The 25418-nt window shown below is 47.6% G+C and overlaps 1 protein-coding gene across 7 annotated transcripts in view; it reads left to right on the top strand.

Annotated features, from left to right (window-relative positions):
• Positions 1-25418, top strand: part of NAV2 (neuron navigator 2) — a 710917-nt gene that overhangs the window by 628009 nt on the left and 57490 nt on the right. For 6 of the 7 annotated variants that reach the window (XR_013994137.1, XM_081061904.1, XM_081061902.1 and 3 more), the window contains 5 exons: positions 11090-11228; positions 18951-19242; positions 19995-20697; positions 23384-23851; positions 24505-24570. Coding sequence is in view for 6 of the 7 variants with exons in the window: in XM_081061904.1 (XP_080918030.1) it covers positions 11090-11228; positions 18951-19242; positions 19995-20697; positions 23384-23851; positions 24505-24570 (1668 nt within the window). In the remaining variant the exon portion in view is untranslated. The remainder of the gene's footprint in view (positions 1-11089; positions 11229-18950; positions 19243-19994; positions 20698-23383; positions 23852-24504; positions 24571-25418) is intronic. The other variant, XM_081061900.1, reaches the window with a different exon arrangement.

Raw genomic sequence — 25418 nt, 5'->3', positions numbered from 1 at the left:
GGGGCTGCCTCCTGGGAATCTGGATTTCTTGAGTCCTGGAGGGAGAAGTTGCACACAGCATGTTAATGCGAACCCGCTGCTCACATGAGTTCTGAGGTAGCTAATTAGCTAGGGCTGAGCCGCTCTTGGGGGTTGTGACGTTGACTTTGAGTGCTTGTTTCTTGACCTGAGTTCCCTTCCCTTCCCCACTGCCCCAGAAGGAGTAGCTTAAGGGCAGGCCCTGACAAACTGCAAGTTGAGGCCAGCTTGGGTTTGGGGGACAGCCACCTCTCTCAGCTACCCTGAGGCAGTTGTGCTTCTGTTTTGTATATTCTGGTTACCAGACCCCCTAAGATGTATTGGGAAGTAAGTGGGGAGCAGGGGAGGTAGAGAGGGGGGAGTGGGAATGTTGGGACTCTACTTCCCCTACCCTTTACTCAGACCTTGGGCAGCCAACCAATGCTCTGTCTGGGATTCTTCTCCACCCCCATCCCCTTTTAACTAATTGGAGATGTTTTAAGAATAATGATTGCATTAAAAAGTGTCCTGGGCTTTGGGGGTAACAAGTGGGAGTTCTGAGTTCTCTTATGACCGTGATCAACTACATAGAAGCATCTTTCCTTCTGCTCGTAGGTTGAATTAATGTGTTTAAGAAGAGCTTGAGTTTCAGAATCCACCAGGTCTAGCATCAAATCCAGCTCTCTTTATTAGCTCTGGCACCTTGGGCAAGTCTCCTAGACTCTGTAGGCCTCAGAAGGCCTCAGTTTCCACATCTGTGAAAAGGGAACTTTAATAGTTTGTGCCTGACGAGGTAATTGAGTGCAGTGTGTGGGATAATGTAGGTCAAGTGTTTAGCAAGGTGCCTGGAGCCACTATTAAAACTTTTCACCTTGTGTAAGTGTTCCGTTATTTTCATTAGCTATATAAAATATGCTGAATTCTGTTAACGTTTAGGGTGCGTGTATCTTCTAGTAAACGGACACCAGGATGGGTTAATTGAGATCTTTGGCAAAAGCAGTGGACCAAATGTCAGGAACCCTCTCTGGAGGAGCCCGGGAGGAGGAGGGCTTTGTGTAACTGAGGTCAGCAGACTTGCTGGTGCCTATTGTAACAATGAGGGGCTAAGGCATCTGGACCAGAGCTCTGGGGTTTCCAACCTGACCAAGCCCCTGGAGCCAAAGGGAGGAATTTCACGCTTACTCAGGGGACCACCTACTTGTTGAAGGAATGAGTTACCAAAATGGGACAAAGGTGCTGCAGGGTGAAACTCAACCCCGGGGCATTCTGAGTGCTGCTAAATCCCCTTGAAGCCCTCTTTATGGGGCTCTCGGTCCCTCTCTCCACCCCAAATGATTGGCCTTGCACCTGGCACCGTCTGTGAAGCTGCTTCTCCCCTGGGACACTGTCCATTTAAGGCAGCAAGAAGCAAGTTCTTGCACTCGAACTTTATCGTCAGTTTCACAGTGTAGGAAGGACTGCCTCTCCTTCCTGTGGTCCCTGCAGGTTCCCTGGATCCTGAACTGCAACTGATAGGAGCTGGTTATCTCCTGGGGATCTGATTTGGTCCCAACAAAAGGCTTGTGAGGACGGGGTGTTATTAGCACCGTATCACACAGGAAGAAACCTGGGTCTTCTGGAGGGAAAGCTGTTGTCTCAAAGTAAATGCCAGAGCCAGAGTTCAAACACACATGTAGTTTACTTTTTTCTCCAGAGCTTGTGCTGTCTCCACCCAGAGCTTCTGAGGCTTCGCGGTACCCTGGCCCCACTGCTAGATGACACTAAATTTACAGAGATTAGAGTCTGACTCTGCTCGTGCTTTAATTTGGGCTCAGCTTCTGGGTCACTTTGTACCAGAACTACAAACTATAGGCTGAAACCTAGAGAGCAGAGACTTTCCTGTGATTTTATTCAAGTAACTATCTGTTGTTTTTTTGGTGTGGAAAACTTTAAAATCTTTCTAATACACATGATGGGTGTTCATTAAAATGTGTCAAATGGGTAAATAAATGAGGTGGTTGAACTCTATTGGACCTGTGTTTGAATCGCAGCTGCGACATTTCCTAGTTGTATGGCCTCTGGGCCTTTCTTTCCAAGCCTCAGTTGTCACGTCTCTAGGATGGGTACAGAGAGTATTAGTCTCTCTCGTGGTACCTGGGAGAAAATATGAAGTTACAAGGCCTGGCACATAAATAAGCATTGTTATTATATTTTTATCATAGAGTTGTGAGGATTAAATGAGATAATGGAAGTAATCAAATTAGCACAGGGTCTGGCACAACTTTAAACTTCACTTAAAGTTGGCTATTATAGTGTCAGTCTCAGACAGTGAAAGGTAGAATTCTGCAGGAGTCCTGTTGTATTCTTTGAAGGTAGGTTTTCTTAGTAGGCCCCAGCAGTGGTGAGAGATGATGCTCTTGAAAAAACCTCCTGGGGAGGAAATAGTTAACATACCTGTCTGGTGGGAACTGTAGGTAGCCAAACCCTTTCCCTTCCCTAGGGGTTACTGCTAAGCCTACGGTTGGGCTTGCTCACTCATCCACACCAAAGGATCTCATTCCGCTTGGGCCCTGGGGTTTCACAGGAACAATTGCCTTGAACAATAGCCAGAAAACAAGTTCCACCAGTCTGGGCTTTTGCAACTGAATACAGCCGTCTGTCGGGGGGCACTGGGCCGTGTAAATGGGCTCTGCTGGGACTCTGGAGCAGAACCGGAAAAGTGAGCAGGTAAGGCCTGGGCACAGCCTTGGGTGCCTCTCAGCGTGAGTTTAGTCACCAGGAAAGAGGCAGAAAGGGTGGCAGCGGCTGGCTCAGACTGTTTGTGAGGAATGTCGGGCCTTCTGGAAGCAGACGCGTAATTGGGGCTGGGGGTTAGGATCCACTGCTTTGTGAAGACAGCTTTTCGGAACCACAGTTGCAGTACTTTGTGTCTGCTAACTTGCTGTGGCTTATTAGTGAGCAGAGAATATGTATCTGTCATCTGATTTTTCCTTTTTTATACAACATCAGTTAGCATGTCTTTCCCTTGAATAAACATTATCTCAGAAGGAGTCCATCGGAAAAGGGTTCGACTCTCGACTCTCAGGATCCTTCAATAACTCCCAGAGTCGGGAGTCTCCTGCTGAAAGCCAGGAATACATCCTAGTGGAAAAATCTGTCGACTCATCCCCTCTAACCTTGGGATTCTGTGTTGCCTTTTTGCTCCATGGGAGATGAAGTTATAAGATCACATTAATTCCATTACAGATTCCTGCTGCATCTACCTACTCCCAGAAAAGCTTGATATTAAAAATTTGTCCAAATTAAAGTTGGTTTTTTTGGGGGGCTGGGTAAAAGTAGGTTTCTTTCCTCAGTTCTATGGGATACTCAAACTTCCGACAACAGTAAGGAAAACAGGGAGTCATAATTTATGACTCTTTCACCTGTGTTTTTCATAGCAGATAGCATGGGTTTGGGCTGTTAAAATTGTGCTCTAAGCCCTCTGAGTGGCAATTGAATTCCTCATACAGTGATGTCAGCATTTCTTGTAAGACTCTGAAACTGGATCTTCTGGTTTTATGGGGCTTTCCATATTTGAATGCATTTTCTGGTCACTTTTGGAGAGCCTTTTCTCTTCACATCTGTATTTCTCCACGAGGTAGCAGACCAACTCTCAAGGCCTTGAGATCCTTGGTTCTGGTGAAAATGCTCTCTTGTCCGTGTCTTCTTGATGTACCGTGTTTCCCCGAAGATAAGAACGGGTCTTATATTAAGGTTTGCTCCAAAAGATGCATTAGGGCTTCTGCTCAGGGGATGTCATCCTGAAAAATCATGCTAGGGCTTATTTTCCAGTTAGCTCTTATTTTCGGGGAAACATGGTACTTGGTTGCTGTCGGCAGATGGAGGCTCTTTTGCAATTAGGCTGGTTAGCAGACAGATTTTGAAGCTAATTTATATGTACTCTCTTTCTGATGAACTGGGAAGCTGCGTGGAGTCATTAGACCCCAGTTTGAATCTCATCCTTCTGATGAGCCCTGGGCCCTAAGGTTATATTTTTTCTGGGAGAAAATGAGAGTGGAATAATACATGTAATGTGCCTAGTACATTACCTGGCACTTGGTAAACACCACCAGTGGTGGCTGTAAATATTAGGCAAGGTTGCAGCCTATGCCTTTGTGGATAAATAGTATAGTCTAAGGCAGACTGTATTGTGAATTGGGTTTTAAAGCCTCTGTACAAGGGTTTGCAAACTCAAATTTCAGGGCCAGTCAAATAGCATCAGTAAGTGAAATGGCTCAGATGGGAAAGCACATCTCTCTCTAAAGAGGGCAGTTTCTTTTAGGGTGAGCTAATTGTCTCCTATGTTTAAGATATTGGCACCTATTCCAAATACCTAAAGGACTCTGTGTGGGCCTAGAGGAGAATATTCTGAGGGGTAAAATCATCCATGAAGAAGCCCAGAGGCCAGTAAGCACAGTTCCTGTTTGGCAGCTTTTCCTGAAGGGGAGGCCATGCTGTGAGACCAGTGATGTGTTGGGGGTTAGCTGCAGTGTGCCCATGTGCCTCTGTGCCAACTTGTCTCTAAGCTTAAACTCACAGGATGGCAGTTAAAAAGCAGCCGTTGGGATGGCTTTTTCTAGCTCCCACCTTATACAGGAGGCTAGGGCCTGGAGAGGAAGTGATGTGTCTGAATGCTTCACAGGAAGTAGTTTTGGGGATAGGGGAAGCCACGGTCTGACTCTCCTGGCTCTTCTGGCTCCTTGTCCTTGCCACTTTCATACCTTGAAGGAGAGAGACGTACAGCACACAGCGTTGGTGGCCCTGGGCTTTAGCTGCCAGATGATTACCTTGTGCTGGGAATTGGTTGGAGGCCTGAGATACTGAAAACTGAAATTGATGTCTGGAACCACTGCAGTTTCCACTTGGAGCCCTTTGCTCATCTCCCTATTGTACGTTTTCATTTGTGTTTGAGCTGTGTGTTCTGGTCTGTCGCGTCCACTGGCTTTGCCGTCCAGGACAGGGACAGCTCTGAATCATCGCTGTATCCCTACTGCCTTGCCTGCCACGTAGAGGGCGCTGGCTGACTGGACGAGATGAACAAATTAATTCAAGGCCCCTGGCTCAGGATCCAAAAATATTGAGTTTAGGAGTCTTGAGGCAAAACAAACAAAAAAAAAAAAGCAAAAAGCAAATGTTTGATGGAATTCCTTCTACCTGTCATTGGCTAATACAGGTGAATGTCACTTTCAAATCTAATCACTTATAACTCCAGCTGAGCTATTATCTGACAGGACCAATGGATGACATTTCATTGAGTAGAGAAAAAGGTATGTGGCTGTGATCTGGATGGGAAATGATGCTTTTGTGCTGATGTGATTAAGAATGAACAGAAGCATCTTCTTGCCATTTCTCTAGATATCTCAGCCAACAAATTTATATGGCGTATCTATGATATGGGGTCTTGAAATTTTTTAAAAAAGGGAAACCAGCCAAGCTCTGTGTCCCATATCCCTTTTAGTTTCCTATTATAGAACCTAAGGCTAGAGGAGGCCCTGGGGTTCTTCTGTTTGTTTCCCACAGCTGTTGAACACAGTTCTGTTTCCACTAAGATTTTTGGGAGTAGCTTTGGAAGTCTCACAGTATAGAGCAAAGGTATACCAGAGTGGGGAAAACTGGTGAAGAGTGGAGATGCTCTCTTGGGTTCATTTATTTTTCTGGTCATTCATGTAAAAATCATTTATTCCTTTAGAAAATGAAATATCCTTTCATCTTTCTAAATGTCTAAGTAATGTTTTTGCACCCAAAAAGGGCTCCTTGGAATTAATTAGGTTTTACTATTTGATTTACTGAAGTTTTAATTTTTTTATTTATTGGGGAATATTAGGGAACAGTGTGTTTCTCCAGGGCCCATCAGTTCCAAGTTCTTAGACTTTAATGCAGCTGTAGAGGGTGCAGCTCAGCTCCAAGCCCAGTCGCCATTTTCAATCTTAGTTTCAGGGGTCGCAGCCCACCATCCATGTGGGAATTGAACCAGCAACCCTGCTCTGAGAGCTCGTGCTCTAACCAACTGAGCCATCCGGCCGCCCAACAAGTTGAATTTAATTAAACAATTAGTAATGTGTATAAGTTTAGATAATTGTTTTCTTGAATAATTCTGACTGTATTCACAAATTTAACATACCTGGTTTCCTCAGGCTCTTCAAATATCTAACAGGGTAGACTTACCAGCCTACCCTGCAAAATCTTTCTAAGCACTTAAACAACGCATGCAAACCTATTAAAGTTACAAATGTTGTAAATTATCTTAAACACTCCCATTCTTTTTACAATATGATTCCAGTTCTCAAATCTTTCATCTTAAAAATCTCAAGCAGAAATCAGTACTCATTTAAAATCGAAATCACAGACTGTTTTTCAAATTCTCTAATATGCCATCTATTCTTTTAAATACTATAAATATACAGAGATTATCCCTGTTATCAGAAAGCTTTCATCTTAAACTTAAGTATTAATATTATGACTTACTTCATCATCTCCATCTTTTTAAACCTTTTTTTGGCTTTAAAGTAACTTACTCCCAACTAAGGGTAGTAGGTTTATCATCTCAGGTGGGTCCAGGACCATCATATAGTTTTTCTCAGTCAGGTTCAAGAGTATGATATGCAGAAATGGTCAACTCAGATTCCAGAATGATTGTTCAGAGCCATACCTGAATATTCTGTCATTCTTTTTGCTATGTCATTGGGATCCCTTTCGCCTCTGAGCTGGAATTTCATTTCTCCACACAGTAAACACAGATCCTCTGGATTTCTTTCAAGTTTCAATCGTATTCAGTTTTTGTGACCTCTTTCAACATTTATCACTTGACTTGGGTTAATGGACTTTTGTCTTCCTCCCAGGTTGTACCTAATTTCCTTTGCCACTTCATTGGATTTAACTAATGTCCTTGCTGCCTGAATGAATTCTGCATGCTTTCCACATTTTTCCTGCCTGACTCTCAGCCACATATCTGAAGTCATTTTACAAATTGCAATTCCGCATTGGTTAGCATGAATATGCCAAGTGACAAAAACCTAAGCAAACCAGTTTTGAACAAAAGAAAGGAATGCACGAGATCTCCCAGTTTGGTCCCCTGGGGGTGCTCGGTCTGTGGGTACAGCTGGATGCAGGAGCTCATGTGATGGCAGGCCTCTTGACTCTGCTTCCCAGTGTGCCAGTTGCTTTCTCAGGCAGCTGAGGATGAAATGACTGCTGGCAGCTCTGGGCTTCAGTTGTATGTCTTCCAGAGTCGTGCGTTCATTCTTCTCAGCATCTCCTGTGTGGTCATATAAGTTTAGGAAGTGCTATTTTAGGCGAAGTTAAAGAGACCATTCCAGGACTTCACAATCGTGAAGATGTCATGTACAATATCAATCTCTAAGAGCACACTCCACATTCCCTTGTCAGGTCAGCGGTATTGTTAGCACAGAGTGTCTCGTGGAACTAGTTTTCCTTAAAATACATCATTCCCAAGATGACTCACGGACCTAATCATGGTGGCTCATGACCATTTATACTCTGAATTTGGGAAAGGACAAGTTGGAAGTCAGAGATTTTATATCTGGAAGACTTCCAGAAGTGAAGGAGACATGATGGTTTTCTGAGTGCGGGGGACGCTTTGGTTTCTGGCACACAGGCAGCTCGTGCTCAGCGTGGGTTTTCTTTAGTGTTGCTGCCCCTTCATCCTCATCGCTAGTTTCTCCCACTCCCACTCTTCCGTGGGGGTAGATCACTGGCTTCTCCCATTCTGGACCAGCTCAGTTACAAGGATTTCCTGTAAACTCGGAGTAAGTCTCACGGTGCTCTGGGCACTGTGTGAGGGAGAGTCATGTGTGCAATAAGTGCCCCGTGCTCCACTGGAATAATATCTTGGTGTTGAAAGGCCACAGGGGAAGAGCAGATACAATTTCAAAGCAAAAAGTCCGGGGCCAGGATTCATGGGCATTTGTTACTGACTTTGCTCCTTCCTCCCTCCAGCCACACTCTTCTCCCATCAGCCTTCTTTCTTCTTCATCGGATTATAGGAAATTTTAGCTACATGAAATTCCTAACTGCCGAGAGCAGATGCAATTAAAGATTCAAGGGATTTTCTTTTCTCACTCAAATCGTGAGAACAGATTTGAGTCTTTTTCCATTCATTATGGCATGCTTTCCTCAGCAGAACCTTACATAGTTGCCATCTTAAGTGATATCGTCCACATGTCACCCATCAGGAAACTGAGGCACAGAAGTTTTGACTTGTCAAAGAATAAAGTGGCGAGGGAGCTGAGCTCCGAATCTGCTGCTGGGGGTGAGTTTGCATCAGAACTTGCCCCATCTCTCCTGCACATGAGTTCAGTCAAGAGGTGTTTAATAGGCACCGACTGTGTACCTGGATGGAGGAGAGGCGGCCCACAAAGTGAGGGTGACGACCGGGCTGCAGCGCCACCTGCAGGTGGTGGGAGGAGGAAAGCATTTCAGTCCCAGCTCTGCCAGGCTTTTGCAGAATGACCTTGCACGATGACTCTCACAGCCTCCGTGTCCTCATGATGGCGCAAGGCCTTCGATGGGTGTATACGGGAGGTGGTGAGAATATGTGCAAGTGTTGAATGACTGGCACATGGCAAGTTTTCAGTGAATGGCCACTGCTGTGACAGGCAGCGTGACACAGGCTAGAAGGAGCACATGTTCTGAAAGGAGACAGGTCTGCACGTTAGACCTAATTGCAACATTGACTGGAAAATACTGGTCACAATACTTGTTCATTCCACCTCGATTTCTTCGTCTGTAAAATGAGGAGGATGATAGGTCTGTGCCGGTGTGAACTGTGTAATGTATTTAAAGTACCTGGCGCGATGCCCGGCATATGAGATGCACTGCATTGCTATCAACAGGCAGGTAGGTGCCTGCATAGATCTGGAAGGTCGGGAAGGCCTTTCTATAGGGAATAACTAGGAAATTGTATGGGCGTATCGAAAAGAACCGAAATGTGTGAGTCGATGTGGAAATTCAGAGAAGGAGATGGTTAGGGTGGGCGGCAGGATTTGTAAAGGCCTCAGAGGAGGATTTGGAATCAGATGGGAGACCCGGGCAGAGCAGTGGAATCACCTCAGGGACTCGAGAGCCTGGGACTTTATCCACAGAACCCCCTTTCTGAGCCCTCAGGCTTCCTGGCTCTGTGCTCCAGACTTGGGAACCACCATCACACAGTTTCCCTGCATTTCTGTGGGACCCTCCAGGTGGGCTTTTGGAAGCCAAATAGGAATGCCGTGCTAAAGGGTTTTCCATAAGCCTTTGTCATCCTGCTCATGTTTACAAGCTGGTGGAACAAACTAGAACTTCTTTTCAGTTATGGAGGGTGGGGGAGGGAGGCTCAGCCACCGGCATTTCTGAAACATCAGGCAACTGCTTTGCAGGCCTTCAGCAAGACTCACGTGGAAGGCTGAAGGGTGGCGTAATGTGCTTAGCTCAGTGCGTTGTTATCAGACAGCCCCAGCTACGAATAGAGACTGGCCCTGCCACTCCTGCTTGTGACATTGAACCTACGTGGTGCCTGGCCTCCCAAGCCTTGGCTTCGTCCTTGGGCGTGGGCCTGGGCAGGTTCCCATGTGGACTGAAAATTGGCATAATGGAATGCCACCTGTGTCACAGCAAAGAGGGTGGCTCTGGAGTCAGAATGATGGGTCCAGATTGTCCTCCACCTTTCCTAGCAGTCTGGCCTATCTTTGCCTCAGTTTCTCCACCTACACAATAATACGCACCTATTTCCACTAGATGAAGTAGAACATAACAGGGTGGCAGTGTTAGAAGCTTACTTTATAGCCCCATGAGTTTAAATCAAAACTTATTTATTGAGTACCTGCTTTGTACCTGCAACCAAACAAAAGAAAATGCAACAGGCTTGATGGGTAGCAGGGTTGGGGGGGGGGACACTGTACATAGAGGGACCAGGGAAGGCCTTTCTGGGGTCAGGCAGTGTTTCTGAGGGGGTGACACTTCAGATGAAAAGGAGGCAGGGACAAGTGTCCAGGAAGAGGGACCACAAATGGAAAGCCTCAAACACAAGAATCATGTTGGCTTAGAAGGAACAGAAGCCTGTGTACAGAGGCAGTATACACAGGCAGACAACAGACTGGACTGAAGGGGGAGGCCCGATCACAGGGCGAGGATTTGGATTTTCAGTACCCGAGAAGCCACTAGAGGATATTATCAGTGGAGCAGCAGGATCTGATTTATGTTTCAGATACAGCCGCCGTGGGGAGCATGTATTGTTAGGGAGCAGAAGTGGAACCTGGAACCCACCTGGTCTATTGGCCATAACCTAGGCAGAGCTGGTAGCAGCTTGAACTGGGGGGTGGAGGGAAAGCTGGAGAGCTGTGCACATTGGGATGCGCTTTGCAAGGAGAGATGGTTGGACTAGATGGTGGATTAAATAAACGTCTTGCTGGTGTTGGGAGGTGTGAGATGGTAAGGAGGAGCAAGAAGAAGCATTGCCTGGAGACTTGACTTCAGCAGTAGGTGGGGGGTGGGTCTCAGTGGGATGGAGAGTTGGGAAATGAAGCATTCTATTTTAGATGTATCCTGGGAAGTTAGAATGAGAGGTACCAATAGACTCGACAGGCTTCTGCTGACTTTTGTGGCTTTCCTTCCCTTGGCATTTCATTCCAGGAGTGGCGTCCAGAGGATTCGTGCAGCCATGAAAATTCTTCTCACTGACTCCAGGGAGAGTCGTGCTGTTGCTCTTTATCTCACTACCTCAAGTCTAGTCTCCAAACCCCCTGTTCCCACTCTGCCACTAGGCCTGGGAAGTAGCCAGGGACTTCGATCCATTTCCCAAGGTGAAGTTGAGGATGGGTTGTGTCTTTAGCCACCTCTGCTCAGGGAAGCTCCCCGCCTTTCGGGGAAGGTACGTAGCAGCCACTTCACCCGGCTGCCAGTCCAAACCAGCAAGGATAGATGGCCCCCGTGAAGATGAGTCACCTCAGAGGCACAGGAGCTTTGCCTGGGGCTGTGTGACCCCGGCAGCCTCTGGGACGGTGTGTGTCTGTGTCTGGATGTCAGCCTGAGCTGAGAGCCTGGGGTTCTGGTGCTCAGGATGTGTGCGTCTGTCTTGCAGCTGGGATGACAGCAGCTCCGTCAGTAGCGGGATCAGTGACACCATAGACAACCTCAGCACTGATGACATCAACACCAGCTCCTCCATCAGCTCTTATGCCAACACGCCTGCCTCCTCGCGCAAAAACCTGGATGTCCAGGTAAGGAACAGCGTCCGTCCAGGCTCCCCCAAAGGCCCTGCCAGCGGAGAGCCTCGGGCTTGTGGGCCGCGGGGGCTGTTGGGCATGAGCAGAATCCCCAGGTCCACGCGATGAGGCCCAATCTCCTGCCCGCTGCCTGTGCTCTTGTCCCCCAGCTGCGGCCTCTCCTGCAGGAAGCAGGGTGCTGGACATGGGAGTGGGGAGGTCCCCACTGTGTCACTGTGGTGGCCATGGTAAAACCACGTTTCCTGCCCAAACCTCAGTTTCATCATATTTTTTTACAAACATAGGATGTTGGACTCAATTGGCCGTCCTTAGCCTGGAGTGTGTGTCCCCTCTTAGCCCCTGTGACCCACTGCTCTCCACAGTTTCTGGTCCCTCAAGCATGATGGGCTGGGAACAAAGATGGAGAGCCCTGGATGGGAAGACCAGTACAGTCTGACCAGGGGTTGAGAACTGTCAATCTGTATGTTGCACCCTCCTGACGATGGGTGTTATATGGCCCAGAGTATTCCTTTTTCTGGAAACTGGAATCCATGTCAAATTTTATGAAGTGTATTATTTTACATGAAAATGAGCTGGTTTCTATAGAAAAAGCCTCCTTGAACCTACAGTCTCCACATGGCAACAGTCAACACTTGTCCAAGTATCCGCCCTCTGTGGCCAGGGCACCCAGGCCCTGAGGCACTTGACTTTCCTACCTCTACTTTAAATGCTCGGATTTTATGTTTTGAATATAGTGTTACTTTATATTTGCTTTCAAAGCAGTTTTGTGAGGGCCCACTCACTTGTCCTCACAGCATTCCTTAGTGGTCAAAGGCAGGGGTTGGTTCTGGTCAGCCCATTGTACTAGTGAAAAAACCAGGTGCCATCCTCACAACTAGTTCCCAAGCTGGGTCTGACCAGCACAAGGACTGGTCAGTCGTGGCACTGACATATGTGGGCTGTTATCTTTTTCGTGATGGGTCCCTCCCACCTGTGGGGGCCATGGCCTCAGGTGAACCCATGTGAACGTCTGATCTCAGCAGTCTCCCAGAGATACCTTGGGGGGACAGAATGGACACTGCCCCCTCTTTCCTTCCCTGCCCTCCACGTCTATAACTTTCTCAGCTGATTCTCATTCTGTACCCATGGAAGCTGTTGTAGACCTCTCTTTGCTCTCAATGGTGTCTTTTCTTTGAGGACAGGGCTAAAAAAAGGCTGTGTCAGAGTGTGGGAGTGAGTCTGTCCCACAGAAATGTAAGCATTAACTGCCTGATGCAATATATTAGGTGTTGCCTCTGGGGTTACCTGTGACTTCTTCAGTTTGCAGTTTAGCCAGCATTTCTAATTATTGCTGGGGAGTGAGGGTGGGGTGTGGTGGTTGTTAAGAAAAAAAAAAACCTACCCAAATGAAAGGGACACAGAGGTTTTTGGGGTACTGATAATGTTCTGTATCTTTATCTGAGTGGTAGTTATGTAAGTATGTTAAATTTATAAAACTCATTTAAGCTATGTACTAATGATTATGTACTTCAGTGTATGAATGTTAAACCTGACTAAAAAAGTTAAAAAAAGAAAAACAAACAAAAAACCCCTAAGGCACCCTGCCCCAGAGGGGTCACTGTTTAATCAATAATTAGACACAAGTTAGAAACACCCAGGCAGCCTGTGTTCCTACCACCTACCATTCGCCAAATTTCATAACATCCACCAGTTTGCCTTTCCTTGTGGACACTACTTTTTAGATTCATTCTAATTTCATAGCATAAATAACACCCATGCTTCCAGATATTCTTAGACACTAAAGTGGGGGAACCAAGGCATTGATCACCAAGTCTTTTTATTCAAGGGACAGGCAGGTTATTGGAGATACTTCAGAGGTGGGAGAAGGATGGAGGCAAAGAGGGAGTGAAGGAGAGAGAGAGGAGGAGAGAGATCAAGAGATCAGTAAGTCAGTATGTTTCTTTTGTTTACTTGCCAGGTAGGAACAGACTTGCTCCTAAGATGCACACTGAGCCAACAAAACACTGTGTGGGAAGAATCTCCTTGTCTTTGTTCTCTCCCCACAAAGCTGGAGTTGCAGTCTATTTTCCGCATTGAGATAGAGTTAACACCTGGGATTTACAAATGATTTCCTCTCTGATACACTTGAATTTGGTTAATGCCAGCACACACACCCCCCCTTTGACCAGCTCTTTGCTTTCATCTAGCAAATATCACATCAGAAAAGGTTTTAGAATACATGTATTTTGATTAAGATCAGAGCGGTATTTTCCAGGGACACTAAAGGTTTAATATTCATTGGGTTGTTTTTGCTCTAAAGCAACCTGAGTTTAAAATATTTAATTAAGAACTAAGAGAGTAGGTCTTGGAATAAAATAAGTGCAGATTTGCACCAATAGGTACTGAGATCCCTGTTGAGATGTTTTCTTTAGATGGATTTTTAGTGGCGTCCCTTTGTTCCTGTCCAGGGAGCGTCTCCAAATATTTGGATCCATGTAAAACACAGCCTCCTCCCTGTGCCACTCGGAGGAATGCTAAGGGCCTCTCTGAGCAGCCGCAGGCAATGGAAAGATGCATGTGCTGCCATCCTTCCCCGGGGCTGATTCAGGTTTCCTCAGAAGCTGCTTTCTCCTGAACCGAGGGCAGTACACAGTGCCCCAGGGAAGGCATGGAGAGACAGGAAACAGGTCACCGAAAACAGGTTAAGGACAGGTTACCTGCTTAGGTTTCCATATTTGAAAAGCCTCTGAGAAACGGCTAAAAAGCAGTACATCTAAGGAACAGGGGAGTTATGGTCTGGAAAGCCTAAGGAACAGCCTCGTTTCGCTGGTTGAAGGAGGAGGAGACGCATCACGGGAACAGTCCTTGAGAGATGGGAGTCCCTGCGTCTGAGTGACTGTTTTCCTCAAGGACGCTGAGGGGCACTGAGGCTGCCCTCTGTGGGGCACACATGCCCAGATATGCAGCATTGGGCGACTGCGCTCAGTGCTGAGAAGAGAAATCCTCCTGCTTGAGATGGGACAGTCTCTTGACTGGCTTTCTCCAGGGGAGCTGGGGAGTCCCATTGGGCAGCCAGACCAGGTTGCCGTGTCCGGTAGAAGGTGTGGACTTTGTAGTCAGGGTTGAGCTTCTCACTCTGTGACATCCTTGGGTAAGTGTATCAGCCTCTGCAAGCCTCTGCCTCCTCATCCAGAAAATTAGAGTAATTAGACCCATCTTGAAGGGTGAGTGTGACAGTGGCACGGAAATACTTTATCTGAACATGTTCTTTCACTGCCTGAAATGGGTAGTTTGCTCAGAAGTTACCTTCTTTCTTAATTTCCTCTGGAATACTGGTCCCTGCTGCTTCCCTTCTCCGTTCATGTCAGGAACTAAAAATTGACTATGTTCTTAATATAGTTTGTAGTTTCAGAGCAGTTCCTCTTATATCTTTCAGCATTTTATATTTAGAAGGCATTGGTGGCAAAGGACTTTAACAAACACACGTCTCTCTTCCACATACTCACCTATCCATTCGTGTCCTTGGTCATTTAATATTTACTCTCAGTTCTGTGGAAGGTTCCATTTCCACTTCTAGGGAAGGTTCCATTCGTGTCCTTGGTCATTTAATATTTCCTCTCAGTTCTGTGGAAGGTTCCAGTTCCAGATGCCAAGATGCTAAAAGGCACACGGTAAGACTCCTCTCATTTTCACAGCCTGTGAATTTTTACATAAAATATATGGGGGGGAGTGGCGGGGGAGAGATAATTCCATGTGAGTTTATTTTTTGCTTCTCAAGGAAATAAAATCCCAAATTCTGTGGCAAGGCTTCCTGTCCTGTGTGGCCCTGAGTGAGCCTGGAGCTCCCTGGATGTTCTCTGAGTGTTGGCCTGGATGTAGGACAGGGTTTGGTTGAGGGCCGGGATGGGTGCTCTTTCTGCCCACCTGCTTGGGAGCTGCTGCTTGTGACTTTAGACAAGTTACTTTTCCTCTTCCCTCCAGGATTTTCCTGGTCTGTAAACTATGGGTAATACAAGCTCAGTGGATTAAGGGAACTAATAATGTCTGTGTGGGGACGCAGCGCCCGGCAAGAAAGGGGCAGCTGGTGATGTTCAGGCTGGTAATGACTTCTGCTGTGACTGGGGCTCAGACTTCAGCCCGTTCAGCATCTCAATCTGCAGGGGATATGAGTGTGACGAGGACAGTGTCCTTCTAGAAGCTTGTGGCCCAACAGCAGGAAAGACAAGTACCCTCTTCGTGTTAATGCAAGACAAAAATGGGATAAATGCTAAAGTGCTGATTTTCAGAGGTGGGAGCGTTGGTGACAAAAGGGCCACTGTTTATTGAGTACCTCCACATTTAGCTCATTGAGACTACTAGGAGCACCCCTAGGATCCCCCCATCTCTTACAACCCCCGTTCTGTGCACAAGGTAATGATCTCAGAGAAGTGACACAACCTCCTCCAGGGTCACACACTGCAAAGGTGTGGCCGCACCCAGCACTTGAAATCAAAGTCAGACTCCAAGCCCCAGCATGCCACATGCCCCCCCACCCCCATTGCTCAGGTCCCACCTGGGTCCCAGCCTCTCACTCTCAGAGGACTAACCTCCCTTCTGTGGCCCCTGAGGAACCTGGCCCTTCAGTGGTGAACTCTCCAGTCTTCCAGGCCTTTCCCCCATCCAAAATGTGGTGCCATTTGAGATGAGAACAACTGGCAAACGCATCGAGAGCAAAGGGGAGGGTACAGCTCTATGTACGTCCCCATGTGGCCGGCCATCCTGCAGGCCTTCAGTTATAAGCTCTAGGAACAGAGAGGCTTGGACGTTTTCATCTTTTGATCCCTAGTGGTGCCACCACCTGCTCTGGCACATGCCTCAGGAAGCTTTGTTAAGGAGATGTGTCCCAGGGCAGTCGTGTCCCAGATGTGTCCCAGGGCAAAGCCAGTCATGTCCCAGGGCAGATGCCCGCTATGCAGAGTAGCGCGGGAAGGCTGCATCCCTGGACCAAGGGGTGGGGATGTGATGGTGGGGTGATTATTCTCTCCAGAGGAGGGATCCAAGCCACAGTCCTGGGCCAGGGCCATCTACCCTCTCCCGGCCATTGGTGGAATCAGAAGGGGGAGGGGTCCCACCCAGAGGCCAGGCTAGAGCTCTTGTAGGGTTGGAGTTGGGGGACAATCATCCCGCAGTATGGACGGAGAATGTACTGTGTGTAGGGATTGTGTTAGGTGCTGCTGGGCATACAGAAACATCCCATGTCCTTGGACTTGTCCCCTCAGAAGGCAGTGTGGCATAAAGTGGTTGAAAATCTGGGCTCTGCCCTTAGACTCCCTGGAATCCTTCATGGCCACTTCCTCACTATGTGATCTTGGACTCTCTTTTTTCATTCTGTGCCTCAGTTTTCTCATGTAAAATTGACACTATGAACTGTCTCTTCCTCAGAGAGTTTTGGTGAGGATTAAATTAAATGATGTATGCAAAGCACTTCAGCCCAGTGCTTAGCACATAGTAAGTGCTTAATAAATTTTAGTTGTTAACTGCCACTGCTCTTAGTACCCCTACAATTTAATGGGGGGAAATAAAGTATAGGAATATTATAAGAACGAATGCAGTAACCCAGGATGTGGTGCGTGCTACATTTTCAGTACCTCCTGGAGTATGTGAGAAAGCACTAGAATGTACTTGAACATAAGCTCCCAGAGGTTAATGACGTGCACTTGTTCTTATTCATTGTAGTATTCCTAGGGCACAAAAGCTTACCTTGGCAGGTGGTGGCACCCAGTAAATAAAATACTTGCTGAGTGAATGCTTTCAAAGCCAAGCTCTTTCCTGCCTCAGGGCCTTTGCATGTGCTCCTCCTATTGCCTGGCATGCTTTTCCCTAAACTCTACCCTTAGTAAGTTTGTTCTCATTCTTTAGGGTACTACTTCAGAAAGGGCTCACCTGATTGCTGGGAGTCCCCCCACCCCCATCGTCAAAATCTAAATTATGTCAATGTGTATATTTATCTCTCAGACTCCTTGTCTTTTTCCTTATAACATTTTTCACAATTCACAATTACTCAAGTATTTGTATTTGTGTATCCGATCTCCACCTCTTTCCCTGGGTCAGGGACTCCAGGAGGGGTAGGAACCAGTGTTACCACAGATCTTCAGACTCGGTGGTGCCTGGCCAACAGCGGGCACTGAGGAAATTCTGGTGGAATGAATGTACTGGAAGGGTTTAGAGGAAGGCCCATGGGCTGAAGTATTTGGGACAGGGAGTGAGTAACTTTTGTTCCCAGTCATCTGTAAAACGGAGATGAAGACAGTAGACTTACCTACTTACCCTATGTGCTCAGATAGTGGCGGGCATCAGTGAGATCGTTTGGGGCAGGTGTGCTGGAGCTTGAAAAGCACGTGTTCCTTTGCTCAGTCATTTACTCATCAAGCCTTGATCGAGCCTCTGCCCTGTGCTCAGACGTGGGAAGGCCTCTGTCTGTGTCCCTCGCCACAGGTGAATAATGCTCTTGCCACAGCAGGGAGTGTTTTTGTCCCCCTCACATCTCGGGGGCCTAGTACCTCTTATGAACTTGGTGTGTGTTTGGGGAATGACCAAACAAATTAAAGAACTCATAAGGTAGCTATAAAAGGATGAGTGAAATTCGTAAGGGGTGCAGGCGTTGAGGATGAGAGGAGACCATGCAGGTGGTAGGCAGTTGAATGTGGGCTGCTTGTCTGTATTTAACTTTTGTCCTGTTCAGCCAGTGTATCCCAAGGAGGAAGGTATTTGTACTACTCTTGGGTGACAGGCAGTAGGCCAGATTCTGGCCACCTGATCATTTTGATTTCCTACTTTGCGGATGATGCCCCCTCTAGGTAGTTAGTATGGGACTTGTATCTCCCTAAAGTGTCGCTGACCTCCCTTCCCCATTCTCTGTAGAGCTTTTCCCTACTGGCATCTCCTTGAACTGGCCCCACCCCTTAGGAAGGCCCCCAAGGCATTCTGGTGAGATTTCTGCCTTTTCCACTGCAGCAAATCATTAACATCACACTTCTGTCCCCTCCTGGGTTCCATGGCCAGTAGGTCAGGGCTCTCCCAAAGAAAGCTGGCTAATTATATCCCTTGTCTGAACAAAACCCCACAAGAGGAGCAAAGCAGTGGCATATGAATAGAGGTGGGGTGGGAGCAGGCACCCACTGGCTTTTAGCATTAGGGGGAAGTGGCTTTTGAGGATGTGTTTCCCCTCAGTCCCTCTCCCCGATTCAAGTGGAACTAACAGCCGCCCTCGTTTGCTCATTTGCTCGCTCACTTGGTGTGTTAGACTGTGGCGCTGTGCGAGATCCAAAGATCTCGCTGCCAGTGGAGTGATAGGGAGACTGCAGAACAAAGGGAAACGGGCCAGGAGGCTGGATGCTGGATAGAGATCAGGCCGCCCGAGTTAGAGGAGGCTTGTCGCCAAGTGGCAGAGTTGGTGGCTGAATTCTCTCCATATCTCCTCAGTGTGCTCACGGTTCTCCATGGGGGTCTTTCCTTCTTTTTCTTCTGTCCTCTTTTGCTCTCCATTCTCACTCCCTTCTAGGACGTGTTTATATTCTTTACTTTCCTTAGACCCAAAAAACCAGGCTTTCTAACCAGATAACCAGAGTCCAAAGGCCCGAGCATTTTAAAGTAGTTAGTTATTAGTTTTCCCTGAATCCATCCAGTGTATTGGCATTTTGGCTCTGGGGTCAGAGGCTCCCTAACCTGGGACGGACTAATTCGGCGTCTTATCCGCAGACCGACGCAGAGAAGCACTCGCAGGTGGAGAGGAATTCCCTGTGGTCTGGCGATGATGTCAAGAAGTCCGACGGCGGGTCAGACAGCGGCATAAAGATGGAGCCGGGGTCGAAGTGGAGGCGGAATCCCTCGGACGTGTCTGACGAGTCCGACAAAAGCACGTCGGGCAAGAAGAACCCCGTCATCTCCCAGACAGGCTCGTGGCGGCGAGGCATGACAGCCCAGGTGGGCATCACCATGCCAAGGACAAAGCCGGCTGCCCCGGTGGGCACACTCAAGACCCCAGGAACCGGTGAGTAAGAGGCACTTACTGTCTCACATCCACACCTGTCAGTTTGAAAAGCAAAACTGCAGTTACTCTAGCAAGGACTCGATGTTTCCAAGTCCCCATAAACGCTCAAGTATTTCTTCTGAGGGTGTAGACTCTGCTAATAACCAGCTTTCATAAAGGTTCCCATCCCTCCCTTTTTTCCAAGTGGAAATACTTACCCATGAGAGCCTTTAAACTCTGGAGATGGTTCCACTGCTGAGGCGCGTTGAATGGATGTGGCCGTGTGCTGGGTAGGAGCTAACACACCCAGTGCAGGCTATTTAAGGGCATGTGTTCACGAGCTGTTGGTGTGTTGAGTTGATGTTTTCCTTGATGTAGGGATGTGTGTAAACAGGGGCAGTGTTTTTGCAGGAAGGCAGGGGTGTCTCTTGAAAGTCAGGGACAGCTTTTTGCTGGACAGAGGGAGAAACATGAGTAAAAGGTAGGATCTCATCCCCAGACACATCAGTAGTTGGCTGGCTTTGATTTATTCTGGGTAAATTTAGACTGCTTTGCAAATGAGGAAAATCACTGGGGTCTCCTAAAAGGCTCCCAGTGACGGTAGTAGACTAGATTATCTTTATAAAATGCTCTTTCCTCTGCTTCTCAAGGGTACTACATTCCCCAAAGAGAAAGTGAACCAGTTCTTTGGAGGAGGGGAGAATTTTAAACAGATTGAGCTGGATGAGCTGGCTTCCTGGTTTGCAGGCTAACCTTGCTGATTTCTCTCTTAGGGAAAACTGACGATGCAAAAGTGTCTGAGAAAGGAAGGCTGTCCCCCAAAGCTTCCCAGGTGAAGCGCTCCCCATCAGATGCAGGTCGCAGCAGTGGTGATGAAGCCAAAAAGGCCCTCCCCGGCAGCTCCAGGACGTCTACTGCCAATGCCAACAGCTTCGGGTTCAAGAAGCAGAGTGGCTCGGCCGCTGGCCTGGCCATGATCACAGCCAGCGGGGCCACTGTCACCAGCAGGTCAGCTACCCTGGGCAAAATCCCAAAATCGTCTGCCCTTGTCGGTCGATCTACTGGTCGGAAGACGAGCATGGACGGGGCTCAGAATCAGGATGATGGGTATCTGTCTCTCAGCTCCCGGACAAACTTGCAGTACCGGAGTTTGCCACGGCCCAGTAAGTCCACCAGTCGGAACGGGGCTGGAAACAGGTCTAGTACGAGCAGCATAGATTCCAACATCAGCAGCAAATCAGCAGGCCTGCCGGTGCCCAAGCTGAGGGAGCCTTCCAAAACGGCCCTCGGCAGCTCTCTGCCAGGTCTGGTCAACCAGACAGATAAGGAGAAAGGCATCTCGTCGGACAATGAGAGCGTAGCTTCCTGCAACTCAGTGAAGGTGAACCCAGCAGCCCAGCCTGTGTCCAGTGCGGCTCAGGCCACTCTCCAGCCAGGGGCCAAGTACCCCGATGTGGCCTCTCCCACGCTCCGCAGGTAAGTGGGGAAATGGCACTGAGCAGGACGGGAATACATGGACCGGTGTCCTGGATTAATTTCCTGTTTCTTAGTTTTAAAAAACCTGTTTTCCTTCACTTCTGTCCTAGGATAAAGCTGTTTGGTCAGATGCTGCCAGCAGTTTTGCAGTCAACTATTTTCCCATATTAGGATGAAAATCATAAGCCTCTGGAATCAATCATTCTGGGTTCAGTTTTGGGTCTACCTTAATTAGTCACCATGTAACCTTTCTTAACAGTTCTGCCTCAGTTTCCTCATCTGTAAAATGGGGATGCTGGTAACTACCTGAGAGTTCTTGTGAAGATTAATCTGGCCCATAGTAAGTACTTAACCAAAGTTAGCTACCATACGAGATGAGACCTGAGATCTGGATGGGTAGCTCAGCGGAAGCTGATAGGTTTTTTTTTTCTTGTTAACTTTTTTTCTTGTTAACTCTGTGGCTGAGACTCCTCATCATTATGCTAGAAAAGGATCTTGGCCAGATCCTTTTCTCACATCATCCAATGTTCCCCGCATACTTTTTTATAACTTCACGCATAATTCCAAACTAGTCTCTGAAATTTTAGCTTCCTTAAAAAGAAACCTCTTAAAGCACAAGTGTTTCTGAAAAAGAAAAATTGATTTCCTATTACCTTTTACCACACTGAATGGAAGTTTTTGCATGAAAATATTATTATTCACTGTTCTTTAAACAGTTTAAAACAGTTATTCTAAATTTACACAACTTTTGCCTGTTCACATTATCTCACAATACCCACTCGACCATCCTCAAACTACAGAAGCATAGGACAGAGCCCATCCTATCTTCCCAGGAAATTTCTTGTCATAGGAAAGAGTGAGTCCCAAGGATTGAACACCAAGCAGTTGAAAAAATAAAAATTATGTGCACATGTACATATTTGGGGATGAATAGGAATGTTTGAAGAGACTTCAGAAGAAGCATTCCACAGGAAAGGTATAATGAAGCAGTTCACTGTTCTTTGTCTAGACTTGATTATTAGAATTTTAGTAATGATTATTTTTTCAAGGGAAGGTCCTGTTGGGCTGCTCTTTGTTGTTTTCACAGATTACCTTGTAAATGAAAATTTTCTTGCCGCAAGTATTAAGTGTAACGTTCGCTCTTTGGTATTAATAGATTTCCTTCAGTAACTACAAAAGCTCTTTACCAGACCCTTAGGCTAGTGTAACAGAATACTTGAAAATGCATACAGCTTCTTAGGCTCCACGTTGAACACCTTTCAGCTAGATCCTGGTAACTGCATTTTTCCTAAATCGTTAAGGTATTCTCAGTGCTTTTGTCATGCATTAGTATAGAGAAGATAAATCTTAGGTGAAGTGTGAGCGCTCTCTTCATAGGATCTGAAGGACTCACAGACAAAAGATGGGCTTTTTCTGTGTAGTTATACATAGCAAGAAGAGGAGCAATGAGTAAAAAGTGAAGAAGATGGATCGATTTTGGTTTTCTAACAATTGGAAGTGCTTGGCACCTAGAGTGAGTTACCCCTCGAAGTAGTGAGATCCCCATTACTGGAAGTGTGTAAGCATTCTAAAGCCAGGATTCTACAATAGTGTATTTCATTCTCTAATTGTCACCAGGCAAAAGCATTTCTCATCTGTCGCCAGATACTGTACCAAGGATTGATGATGTGGTCGTTTGTTTTTATAGTAATTGAGACTTGTAAGGATTGTTTGCAGAGGGCAAAGTTCAAACTCACACTACTAAGTAGCTGGAGGAAAGGCAACCTGCCTATCGTAAGATGCAGTGGTTCCATCACTTTGCACCTATTCCACACGGACTTTAGTGAAGGGAATTAATTGCTCTACTAGATAGAGCATGTATCACCCCCTGATGTTAAGATAATTCTGCCATTCTACCTGGTATCCCTCTACCAACGGAAGCGGGAGACATTTGTGCCATTCTCTGTATTCTGTCAGCACATGTAGGGCTATAAGTGGGGGTTGGAAGGCAGGGGTGACATGGAATGGCATTTCTGTGTATCTGTCACAGAGACACGGTTGACACCGGGTGTCTGGTCTAACGTCTTGTGAACCCAGCAAAGTTTCTGTGTACATCGTTGGAGAGTCCTACCAGTAGCACTCCGGCCCTCAAAGACACAGCTTTCAGGTCGGGCTTTCCCTAGAAGATAAATCTGTGAAGATGCTTTTCCCCAGGCCCCAGATCTAGACTCAGGTTCTTGATTCTACACGTTGTGCTTAGAGATCAAAGCGTCCAAAGCCCTGGAGTTGAACTGTCATAAACTGAGTGCCTGTTTTGTGCCTGGAGTCATAAATGCAAAGATGATAAAGACAGCTATTTTCCCTCTAGATGTTTCCTGGGCCAGGGCCATTTCTCATTACTCCGTGGAAAGAAAGCAAAGCATGGATAGTTCTGTAGAAAATTATCCCCCATGGCCTTTTTGGCTCAAATAGAGTCAGGGGCTCAGCGGCAGCCTAGAACCGGAAGCTGGAGCCTCGTGGTACTCCAGCGTCCAGGCCCACTGTCTGGTGGCCGGTCCCAGTGGAGCACCTGTCGTTATTTCAGTAGGGATGACCGTGCGTGCCCCGCAGGGACTTCCTCCTCCCACCTGTGCCTCACCTTACTTCAACGGCTCAGAGCCCCTGGGCTCTGGGTGTTCAACCGGCACAACCCTTTGTCTCTTCACAGACTCTTTGGTGGGAAGCCTACCAAGCACGTACCCATCGCCACAGCTGAAAACATGAAAAACTCAGTGGTCATCTCCAATCCTCATGCCACCTTGACCCAGCAAGGTACCTTAGAGTCCCCCTCAGGCAGCGGTGTCCTGAGCAGCGGGAGCAGCAGTCCTCTCTACAGTAAGAATGTGGACATGAACCAGTCTCCTCTAGCCTCCAGCCCCAGCTCAGCCCACTCGGGCCCCTCCAACAGCCTCACCTGGGGCACCAACGCCAGCAGCTCCTCGGCGATTAGCAAGGACGGCCTGGGCTTCCCGTCTGTCAGCAGCCTGCACACCAGCTGTGAATCCATTGACGTGTCCCTCAGCAGTGGCGGGGGGCTGAGTCACAATTCTTCCACGGGCTTCCTCGCCTCCTCTAAGGACGACTCCCTGACTCCCTTTGTCAGAACCAACAGTGTGAAGACCACACTGTCAGAAAGGTTGGTGCTGTGCATTTGGCGGCCTGTATCTCTCAGACAGACCCCTTCCAAGAGTCAAAGGATTATGTTAGGAATCCAAAATGTTAATTCACCTTTGCCTGGAAGATTTCGCTCTAGTCACTGCTGTGTTTTCACGGGGAAGCCAGTTTGGGATGGAATTAAGCTCAGCTCTGGTGCCTGTTATCTTTTTCATCGGGGTTATTCTCAGTGCTCGGAGCTGCTGGATGTCTCTTGGGGGCAGATTTAATGCTTCCATTTGAAATAGCATCCCGCCTTTGAAATCCTTCCATTTTATTGTTTGCTCATCGATTGCTTCTTTCCCCTCCCCTTGTAATGGTGCAGGCAGAGTAGGTGGCCGGCTGCAGCCATGGGGTGTGTGGTAGGATGTCCTTTAGGCAGCTGAGTCGATTTAGTGGTCATTGCGGCAAACACCCTCCTACCGAAGGGCTGCTGGCCAGTGATAGGAAATCAAAAAACCAGGAGCTTCCTCAGAGCTCTGGATTTCACTGCAGTAGTGAAGTGTCCAGAAAGCAAGCAAGCCAGGATCAGCACTGGGGATGAGAAAAATGTCCTAATCGTTATATATAACAACCTCTCCCCTTTCTTCCAATCTAATGTGCCTTCTCTTGTTTTCTACCTGCCTGGACTTCTAGCCCTCTCTCTTCCCCTGCCGCTAGCCCTAAGTTCTGCAGAAGTACTTTGCCCAGGAAACAGGACAGGTAATGACATGTAGGCCGGGGACCCCACCGAGCCTCTAGGTTCTTCTGCCCATCTGTGTCAAGCCACATGTTTTGTGTGAGGCTGTTGGCCTGAGGCTTCTGCTTTTGTTTGTGGCTCTGGTGTAATCTGTGACCCCTCCGCCCAGACATGCCAGTGAGGGCCTGTTCCGCTGTCCGCTGAAGCCCCGAGAGAGGTGGGGCTGGGCTGGCCTCTCCCTTCCCAGCTTGGAAAGAAACCTCAAACCTGCCACTTGAAGTGGGGCGGGCAGAAGCTCTCACTTGCATCTCAGCCTTCCTGTGGCATGCTCCTGCTCCCCCCTTGTCTCCCCCTCCTCCCTCTGCTCCCCCTCCAAGCCCAGAAGTGATCTGCCACCCACCGTGCAGCTTGGCCCTCACCTCTGTCTTCCCCTCCCCACGCAGCTGGCTCTTCTCCCTTTGAAAAGTCCTTTGCTGCAGTTTGGCTCCTTATGTTTTGCAGCCTGCTGTGTTCTGTGTGCCCATTTCCTGTAACGATAATGAAACAGAGTATGTGGAGTGTGGAGACTTTAAAAATGAAGAGGCTTGTTTGCCCCCCCAGCTGCCCTGTGGGTGGGCCTCAGATGGATACTGACCTTAAATTTGTGGGGGAGCTATGGCTTGGCCAAACATAGCACACAGATGTTGTTTCATGCTAGGGAAAAAAAAAATTAACGAAAACCTTCTTCACCCCATCAACAGCAAAAACTTTGTTTTTGTGAGACTCACAGACCAAGCCTTTAAACCCTTGTTCTTTGGAAATCCAAATGCCTTGACTTTATCAGCCAGCAAGTTGTAACATGCCCCACTGTAGGCCCAGGGCTCAGCGCCTA

Source organism: Rhinolophus hipposideros (genome assembly GCF_964194185.1).
Source record: "Rhinolophus hipposideros genome assembly, chromosome: 10".
In the NCBI taxonomy this organism is placed as follows: Eukaryota; Metazoa; Chordata; class Mammalia; order Chiroptera; family Rhinolophidae; genus Rhinolophus; species Rhinolophus hipposideros.
This window is presented reverse-complemented; position numbering and strand designations above follow the sequence as displayed.